At 32.4% G+C, this 10833-nt stretch overlaps 2 protein-coding genes across 3 annotated transcripts in view; both read left to right on the top strand.

Annotated features, from left to right (window-relative positions):
- Positions 1-6038, top strand: part of LOC144839873 (very-long-chain (3R)-3-hydroxyacyl-CoA dehydratase 2-like) — a 42705-nt gene extending 36667 nt beyond the window's left edge. Inside the window, exons 1-6 of one of the 2 annotated variants that reach the window (XM_078695440.1) lie at positions 338-472; positions 805-922; positions 1919-2026; positions 2429-2590; positions 4069-4207; positions 4640-6038. In XM_078695440.1, coding sequence (XP_078551566.1) covers positions 384-472; positions 805-922; positions 1919-2026; positions 2429-2590; positions 4069-4207; positions 4640-4719 — 696 coding nt within the window. In that variant the 5' untranslated portion in view covers positions 338-383 and the 3' untranslated portion in view covers positions 4720-6038. Of the gene's footprint in view, positions 1-337; positions 473-804; positions 923-1918; positions 2027-2428; positions 2591-4068; positions 4208-4639 lie in introns of those variants that run through there. The other variant, XM_078695441.1, reaches the window with a different exon arrangement.
- Positions 6039-10207: 4169 nt separating this feature from the next.
- LOC144839837 (dolichyl-diphosphooligosaccharide--protein glycosyltransferase subunit STT3A) overlaps positions 10208-10833 on the top strand; it is a 32887-nt gene continuing 32261 nt past the window's right edge. The window contains exon 1 of the mRNA XM_078695380.1: positions 10208-10312. The gene's annotated coding sequence lies outside the window, so the exon portion shown is untranslated. The remainder of the gene's footprint in view (positions 10313-10833) is intronic.

Genomic DNA, 10833 nt, shown 5'->3' with positions numbered 1-10833 from the left:
CTTTTACAGCGGAAGTTTGTTTACATACAAGAGGCTCCTTCACATTTAACTACCTAGTTATATATTAAAATCGCCATATTTATTTTAAAAATAGCAATAATATAATAAAATAAATATATTTATTTGCTATTTATTATTTGTTTATTCAATAATATACATTTTAGTATATTGTTAAAAAAAAGTAACATTGTATTAACTATTATTGTACAAAGGTTAAAAGTTTACAAAAATTCGATCACTTCTTCACATACAGCATGGCTGTGCCCTTTTGGCTCCAGAGGGCGCTAAATTGGTATTGTTTTTGTTTTTTTCCCGTTCACTTTTCTATATGCTAAGAAGAGAAACCATTTCGATCTTTTTTACAACGACGGAAGAATCGAGATATGGCCTCTGAAAATTCCAGCACCAAGAAAGGATTGTCAGGAGTTGCTACAGCATACCTTGTGTTGTACAATGTGATTCTTTGTGCAGGGTGGGTATTTTAAAATAATTATTAGAGCTAGGGGATGATCTGAGCTAGGCATATAATTAATAATAATTTAAGCTAGCCTAGGCCTAGGCCTAGGCCTAGCTAACTAGGCTAGTCTAAAGAGAGAGGGGGTGGCGGGAAGGGTGGAAGGAAGGTTAGCTATCCCGGCGAGGCTAGCTAGTGAGCCTAGCTAGGCTAGGCCTAGCTAGCCTAGTCAGGCCCTCTAGCTAGTTAGGCCTATTTGCACAGTTGAAATTTTAAAATTAAGATACTATTACTAAAAATGCTTTGAATAAATTAAGCAACCCTAATCATTTGAATATTGTTTTGCACAGATGGGCAAGTGTTGGTGTTATTGGAATTAAGCATTATATGTCTACTAAAAGTTTTCTTGGTGCATATGATGCTTTTGAGTTGCCACTGAAGGTGTTTCAGACTGCTGCTTTACTTGAGGTATAGTATTAAAGTGCACCACAAGGACAATTAATTATCATTGCAAACCACACATGTGCATATGCTCACAGACGACCACACACTGGTATATGCTCACAAACCACACACTGGTACATGTTCACAAACCACACACACCGGTACATGTTCACAAACCACACACACCGGTACATGCTCACAAACCACACACACCGGTGTATGCTCACAAACCACACACTGGTATATGTTCACAAACCACACACTGGTATATGCTCACAAACCACACACTGGTACATGTTCACAAACCACACACACCGGTACATGTTCACAAACCACACACACCGGTACATGCTCACAAACCACACACACCGGTGTATGCTCACAAACCACACACTGGTACATGCTCACAAACCACACACTGGTACATGCTCACAAACCACACACTGGTACATGCTCACAAACCACACACTGGTACATGTTCACAAACCACACACTGGTAAATATTCACAAACCACACACTGGTACATGCTCACAAACCACACACTGGTACATGTTCACAAACCACACACTGGTACATGTTCACAAACCACACACTGGTACATGTTCACAAACCACACACTGGTACATGTTCACAAACCACACACTGGTACATGTTCACAAACCACACACTGGTACATGTTCACAAACCACACACTGGTACATGTTCACAAACCACACACTGGTACATGTTCACAAACCACACACTGGTACATGTTCACAAACCACACACTGGTACATGTTCACAAACCACACACTGGTACATGTTCACAAACCACACTGGTAAATGTTTACAAACCACACTATGCATAATCTCACAATTCGAATGTCTTTAGCTTAGTATTTAAAAGATGTAGGAATGGTATTTGTTGTTTAGCATATTTTACTGATCTGGAGATAGTAGCAGTAAAGCCAAGAATTATACCCACAGACACGCTCTAACAGTAACTATACTGAACACCTTTGTACATCTTTTTTTTTCAGGTTTTCCATGCAGCGATTGGTATTGTTTCATCAAATATTGTATTAACAGCTTTTCAAGTTATGTCAAGATTGATGCTATTATGGCCAGTGACACACAGTGTACCTCAGGTATGTTATACACTTGCAGTGTCATTTTGCAAATTAATGTCATATATATTACATTACTACTCATACCATGTAGTATCAGTGTTTCTTGATTTATGACTAGCTGAACAGTGTTTGATTACCAATTCCCAGGTCAGTCATATTATAAGCTAATTCCAGTAAGATAGGTGGTCTTTAAAAAAAAAATAAAATTCCAGTGGGTAGGTGGTGTTTTTTAAAATTGTTTATAATGTTGTATGAATAGGATATTTAAATACATGATTAAATAAATTTATTTAAAAAACAAAATAAATTCCTAATACCGTCATAAAAAAAAATCACTAATCACAACAATTTTGTGTGGAAAAACAATAAACAAACAAAACATTTCTTTTCCATGATTTTTTTTTTATGCCATCCTCATAGGTTCAAGATGAAGCAAGTGTCACCATGTTTGTAGTTGCCTGGACAACCACCGAGGTGATTCGTTATGCATTTTACACGTTTGGTCTTTTAAATCGTCTACCCTACCTATTGACGTGGTGTCGCTATACTTTTTTCATCATTCTATACCCAATTGGCGTTTGTGTAAGTATTGTTCGTTAAATTTGTTTAAATCGCTTTAAGTACAGTAGAACTCCTCCTTTGTGACCCAACAGAGTGTCCCCTTAATAGTATTTCTTGGAAAAGGGTTGACCTCAGTGTATAGTGGAGTGGTCTTTTGGCTTGGTGGTTATGATACTCAATCCAAGGGTCCTGGGTTCAAGTCCTGTCAGGATTTTTTCTAATGACAATTTATAAACACCACTCCCAAAGACTTGTAATAAGATAATAAGTTTATGTAGAGCATCTTGTGTATATGTTTGTCTTGTGAATGGGATTGCCACCTTTAAGGATAGTGAATGAATTTGCTTATGGTTATCCTTGGCAATTTTCCTACATAAATATAAAAACAAAACAAATAGTGTAGTGTAACATTATTTCCCCTTGTTTCACTGGAAGGTGTCCCCTTAATAGGAGTATCTCCTAAATAGAGGTATCCAAAAGTAAAGATTCTACTGTACATATATGTAAGCCCATCTACTCTGTTAAAGTTGGGCTTGTACAATGTTGTGGTTTACCGATGGGCTTATAATTGAGACCACAGTTCAGTGTGTCAGTTAGTCAATTTGGGTAGTAAAGGTAAATACACATCATCAAGGTCGCAATGACCTCTAAAATTCAATGTGAGTAATAATCATTGAATGGAAGTTTACCACTGTATACATCTATGCATGGATTTATTGATTTTAATCAGTGATAACCAATCAACAATGTCAATCAATAACTCAGGTTATTCAAATATACTGTACTACTGAATATGAAAGTAAAATATACTGGAAATCCTTAAGCTCTGTCTACACCATCACACTTTATGTGACAAAAAAAATGTAATGTGCCCATATATGGACATGATGATGTTAATTATATCACTAACATATTTGGGCACATCATACTTTTTTTGTCAAACTAGTTTGATAGTGTAGACAGAGCTTTAGAATTGCTAATATGTGTGATTATGAATGTGTTTTTAATGATAAAAAAGAATTTGGGGCCTTTTGGACCTCAAGACTTGGTGTTGGGAGAGTTTCCCAGCTTTTGAGAATCCGGTATTGAGAGAGTCAGTTTTTTTTTATGATATTGATATGGACCATTGAATTAATTGAAAAAGTTTATTATATTATTATATTGTATTTATATGTTATAAACATTTTTTTATTTTTCAAACGATGTCAGACGATGGTTTTCGTTTGTGAAATGATTTTTTTTTTGTTTTTTTTTTACATTAGTGAATAACTTTATTAAAACTGCAAAATTCAATTTCGCATAACATAGTTAAAGAAATGTTGCTATGTATGTTATGAGAATCCCAAATTCTGTGAATTCCAAATGATCAGCTCTTGATGAATGGACTCATAAAATAATGCTATAAATATAAATAAATCTATTAAATTTAGTTTTTTGTATACAATTTTATACAGGAAATAGAAGACAGTAATTAATTTATTTCAAATTGTGTTTGACAGGGTGAATTATTGACAATATATGCTGCGTTACCAATTGTAAAAAGGAATGGTTTGTACTCAATAATGCTGCCGAATAAATTCAACATATCGTTTAATTTTTACTATGCTCTCATCTTTTTAATGGTGATGTATTTACCTGGTAAGTAAAGTTGTTTATTTTTTAATTGGATGCATAAATATGTTATTATATTATTTTTAGTATTGCAATGCATTTTAGTTATTATGATTTTGTAAATTTACTATTGGTTCTGTTTTGGATCATACACATTCTTTTTTGAACAAATGACAAATTTCCTAAATAGCATTTCACACATTTATGGATGGCATGGTTTTGAAATAGTATTATGTCAATATATTAAATTCTGATTCTTATTGTAGTTAGTGCAGTAATGTTAACAAACTTTCTGCAACATACAGAATACAGTAGTTACTGTATGCATAATAGTTACTGCATAGATTTTTTAAAACTTTAATTTGACATTAATTTTGAGATTGTTTCCTAAGCATATCAGAAAATTGTTTTTGCTTTGATTATTATTTTTACACTTAATGGAACTATTATTTCTTTTAGTTTTTCCTCGATTATATTCACACATGATCAGACAGAGAAAGAAGGTGATTGGTGGAATTCAAAGAAGTAAACAGGATTGAGGAGAGGTGTTCAGAGCTAGGCTTTGTTTTTAATGATTCAGTAAAATTAACTTAATTGATTTCAATTTGTGTGCTTATATTAAGCTGTAGTGATCAGTATTACTATAAGAGTATAAAGTTGTTTTGTAATTGAAACTGAAGAGTCCATTGATTGACCGTTACGAGTCTGTGCAGGATTATATTTACTTGGTGTGTGGTTCCAGGAACACAGTTGTCATTCCATACATTTTTAGATCTAATTTAAGGTCAAAAATTACATTTAAGGTAAGCATAAATACTATATGGTCCTATTTTGATAACTGTTTTCATCTTTAAACGGTTAAAAATGTGAAAAATAAGTCGATTCTAATCATTTAAGCAGCCTGCTATAACTCCCAACATGCATTGTGTGTAGATTGATATTTTTGTTTTTCTTCTGTGATTCACCCACTTTTAATCGATCGTGAAGGTCAAAACAATCTGGAAGAATCATAACTTTTCAGCGGAAATCCCAGGTTTTTCCCAGATTCTGGCAAAAACAGAAAGACAATTAATGCAGCAACTAGACAATGTCAGGCTAGACCTATAGCTAGCATATGGTGATCGTACATTACTGCTGTTTACCAGTTAGGTCCACAAAACTATGCCTAGCTAGGCCTGAAGACCTACCCACGAGAGGTAGAGCATTGTTTCTCTCTTTTTATCATAATTTACTAAATGTACATCTAAGACAAGGAATGACCTGGTTTAATGTTTTTAAAGTAATATATATGCATTATTTTTACAAAACGTCAACAATTGTAGGGAATAGGGCTTTAACGGTGTTGGGTAGGTCTGAGCTTACCCATATAAATAACTTGGCCCGAACAGGACCTAGATCCTAGGTAACTTTATTTGGAAAATAATACCGTGTTCATGTGTGGCGACTTTAACAATTAATCTTTATACCCTGTATACAGTATCACTCAACACAATCTATGCACTACATTATAGGTCTGGAAATATATTATTTTTTTATGACAACATCATACTGTAATTAATTTTATCATTAATTTTGTAATTACTTTATATAAAAAGTTATACTAAGTATTATAGTAATGACAGTTTGCTAAAAAGAACATTGTTTGCTGTGAATTTTAAAGAGAACTTTGATTTTATTTTGTTGATAGATATTAATCTGTGAGTTTGACGTGAGCCTCACCTTCAACCACTACACAAATGTCATGATGTCCATTTATCAGTAATTAATACTTTCTGTGTATGAAATTATGAATTTTGGAATAATTAAATTCAAAGTAAAAATCAAATTTGCTTCAATAAAGTCCAAACTTTTAACATCACATTGGAAGTTTGTTTTGTCTTCATGTTGTTTATAGGCCTACTCGACTTATCTAGGTTCTAGACCGAAATTAGTAAAAAGATGAATATTTTGGCACGTATGGCGTTTCATACGTATAATACTTTAGCTCACATTTTTTTTTAGTTTTCAGACAAAAATCGAAATGCCAACTGGTGAACTAACAAAAAAAAGACAATAACTACATACTTGGGGCAAGTCTACCTTCAGCTCTATGGACCAACCTAATAAAATATTGTTGAAATAAATATAATCAATATAATTATACAAAAACTAAATTAAGTAAACAGAATATTCATAAACAATAATTTGGGAGAATAATACGATGATCCACTTTATTACAACACAATATCCATACTTTTTTCAACATATTATTAACAGTACTGTCTAGTTTTGATGACATGAATTAAGTTTGTAAGTAAAATATTTAATACTATCAAAAAGTAATAATGCAAGAGCCTTGGGTTTATATATAGACTTACTATGGAAATGATACAGATTAGCAATATTTTAACGCTAGTTTTTTTTTAATGATCTGGTACCACACTAAAAAGCATTAAAACTTAAAGAGCAACATACAGATCTGAATTAGTGTGAAGATTATCAAATTGGGGTAAGAAGAAGCTATCACAATCTAGATTTGTAACCATATACAGTATTCAGATTTTTCATGTTTACACACCTGCATTGCGAAAGTTATATGGCAAGTTCTTAAATTGGGGTCAATGCAGAAGCTATCAGAAATGCATGTTGATACTAAATACCTATCGCTTTTAATCTTAATTATACTATCCATAAAACCTGTTTTCCACAAATCAAAACCATCAGCAGAAACGCGATGGAAATGAAAATCGCAGCTACTGGCCCTTTGTATAGTGAAAAGGTAGCTCAATTGTTTTTTTCTGCAAAATGTTGGTTTGCGCAAACAAATTCACCCAGTGGAAAACGTATTTTAGGAAAATTGGAAGCATCTGGCGCATGCATATTCAAGCATAATACATTCATGAAACAAGTTGTGCAACCAATGAAAGCTCAGGAAATTAAATAAAACTTCAATTCAGCAAAATGCGATTGAAATAAAAATTACAGCCATTCGCTTTTGTAGTAAACATTGTAGTGAAAAGTAATAACAATTTTTGATTTCTCATAAGTAAATTCGTCTTATAGTGGAAACAGGCTTTAAGAGCGATGACTGTATTTCAAAATACATACTGAAGGTAGGCCTACACTTGATAGCAAATCTAAAGAATGATTTGTGAGCTAAATGGTATCTTTTCACACATATAAATACATCGATTAATAATCTATATGATAATCAATTCTCTCTCAACTGACATATTCCATGTATAATTTTAATAGAATATTGACAAATGTGAAATATATAGGAATATTTAAAACTATGCTGAGACATAATTTTCACTTATTACTACATGTTTGATTTAATTAGTTTAAGGAGTACATTTTAGGAATGATGCTATTTTGAATTTACATACAGAATTAAGTACACTTTTTGTTAATAAAACAATGACAATAATATAGCAAGAAGCAATAATTATATATTTATATAATGCTGTACTTATACTTACTTCATAGCACACATAACAATTTTCATTTTAATTCCACCATTGCGTTTTCAATTCTTTTTTATAGCACACATTTTCACCATTTATTAATACTGTACATTTTTGTAAAACTAATTTCTTACATTACAATATAATACTAATAAGGCAATACATCTTCCATATTTGGAAATCTGAAATTGAATTCTTATAATTGTATTACGTCCACCACGAATAGTGGCATAAAGGTATGACACCAGGCATGTGATTTACAAGAGATGGGGTCAAATCTTTGTTACAACATATACTATTATTGCATTACTATTTTTATCAATAATTGCACATAATTTATTTAATAGAAAATTATAAATTCTCAACAATTACACCTTAATCACTAATCAGTAGTCCTTACAAAACATAATACGATTATTGTTAGGATTCTACAATACTAAAACTATAAAACAATTGTAAAACATGTACTAAAACACTTAATACAAATTCATGTTTTACAATGTGGAAATGTAGAATATTAATATTTTATGTAAAATAAATAAATTCCTTCATAAAGCTAGATATTCGTGAATTATACAATTTATTGGAAAAAGCAATATTATGATTCCTATGAAGGAAAGCAATATATATTGTAAATATACTATAAAAAGCCTTCTATTGAGCGACATTTCACCATTTGATACTTTAACACTATAGTTATACTGTAACATAATAAATTATTGTATTAAATCATACTTTACACAACCCATTCATTTCATTGCACTTTTACAAAAGCTCAACAATTTGACAAATATTGATTTATTAACTACAAACCATTTAAATATTATCACTTTAATATACCAGTATATTGTTAGTTCTACTAAGATAAATGTATATATATATATAGGGAAGTGCTATAAGGATGCCAGTATTTAGTATCCAGGATTATCCTGCAGTGTGTAGAATTCTGAAGACTTCAAGATTCCTCTGGAGTCTGCAGAACTCTGTAGTCTCCAAAATTCCCTGGAGTCTGCAGAATTCTGTTGTGTCCAAGATTCTCCTGAAGTCTGCAGACTTCTGTTGTGTCCAGGATTCTCCTGGAGTCTGCATAATTCTGTAGTATCCAAGATTCCCCTGGAGTCTGCAGAATTCTGTAGTATCCAAGATTCTCATGGATTCTGCAGAATTCTGTTGTGTCCAAGATTCTCCTGGAGTCTGCATAATTCTGTAGTATCCAAGATTCCCCATGAGTCTGCAGAATTCTGTTGTGTCCAAGATTCTCCTGAAGTCTGCAGACTTCTGTTGTGTCCAGGATTCTCCTGGAGTCTGCATAATTCTGTAGTATCCAAGATTCCCCTGGAGTCTGCAGAATTCTGTAGTATCCAAGATTCTCATGGATTCTGCAGAATTCTGTTGTGTCCAAGATTCTCCTGGAGTCTGCATAATTCTGTAGTATCCAAGATTCCCCATGAGTCTGCAGAATTCTGTAGTATCCAAGATTCTCATGGATTCTGCAGAATTCTGTTGTGTCCAAGATTCTCATGGATTCTGCAGAATTCTGTAGTATCCAAGATTATCCTGCAGTGTGTAGAATTCTGTAATAATCCCAGATGTCACATATATAGTGCATATACAGTATAGTGACTATTCAAAGGGACAATACTAAATAACACAGACTTGATAACATCAAAACATTAACTCCTTATTTCTATACAAGAGTGTTACTGACACAGCTGAGGTATTGGAATCTACTATATAATATGAACTGGGTTATTACTACAGTATTAAATATAACATTTTTAAATGCTAAAAACAAACATCTACCAGACAACATAATTTAACCTATAAATACACTGGACTTCCACACTACAATATACAGAATACTGTAATACAATGTTTACTGTGGCATATCTGGACTAGGAAAACATTATGTGGAGAAAAAGAAGGTTTTTTTTGGGTGGTGTGCTAAAGTATTAAGTACATGGGGCCTATTAGACAGGCATATGCTATTTCAGAACATATCAAACAATTAAAGCAGATATTTATACTAATACAGTAAATACATGTTACCAAACAATTTGTACCAAAAATACCATTTCATTTATTATATAATATATATTTAATTGTGACTGGAAAGTTTTATGTATGTTGAATCAAAATTTTGTATTTTAAATGGCTCTGTTAATTCTGTTTTTTTTCTTAACTACTGTAACTCAGAAAAGTTGGTTATTATAGTAGGTAGCACCCTCTATTGTTAGGTATTCCAAGGGAACTTAATTTGCATACTTCTCCATGTGTTGCATACTGTACAATGACCTTGGTTGTTGTACTCAGTAGCAGTGAAGCAGCCAAGAAGATAAGGCCATTTTAAATACTAGTTTGCTTCTGCTGTATACTATTTTGCCTGTAGATATCTTTGTACTACTGTTACTACTATACTTATTATAAAGTTGGAATGTATCTAAAGTTTACCTGTGAGACAGTTACAGCCAGATTATTAATGTATTTATGAATATGGTTGCCTATCTGTTACCTTTTACATGTGGATATATTAGATGTTTGTACCAGTGAGAACATTTGGATCTATAATATTTATCAGTTGATTGTATTCATGTTTAACGTTTCCCTGTGAATATGTTTGGATTACTGTTTTGCTTTTGAATATACTAGGATATATATAATAAGGATTATTTATCATTAAATAAACGTAAGTATCTTTATTTTATACCTTAATTACAATTTTAAATTAAGCTATACAATCTTTTGTAGTCATCCATGTGCAATTTTACAATATAATATAAGCTCAGCATATTGCAATTGCACTGTAAGCTAGGCCTCACTCGAAGAAATTGAACGTATATTAAGCGATGCTATAGTAACAAATGGCATTACCAGACTTTATATAGTACAGGGGTCTGAATACTTTTCTACTGTGGGCCAGATTGTAATTTACAAATAATCCTGCAGGCCATATACTATATAGAGTATACAGTTTTACAGGGACCATGGGGGTGAAGCCCTGGATCATATGAAATGCACTCACAGGCCATCTGTTGAGAACCCCTGATAGAATTCTTACAGTACACACATATAGCTTTCTTATCAACGTAGCACACTTTTATAGAGCATTTTCAACTTTACAGCAGATTCACTCAAGGACAATGAACACATTATAGTTAGTTTTTAGTAACAATAGCATTATTACAATACTGATTGATATACAGAATG

Source organism: Antedon bifida, chromosome 4, assembly GCF_963402885.1.
Source record: "Antedon bifida chromosome 4, ecAntBifi1.1, whole genome shotgun sequence".
Taxonomy (NCBI): Eukaryota; Metazoa; Echinodermata; class Crinoidea; order Comatulida; family Antedonidae; genus Antedon; species Antedon bifida.
Note: the sequence above shows the minus strand (reverse complement) of the source record. Positions and strands in the feature narration are given on the sequence as shown.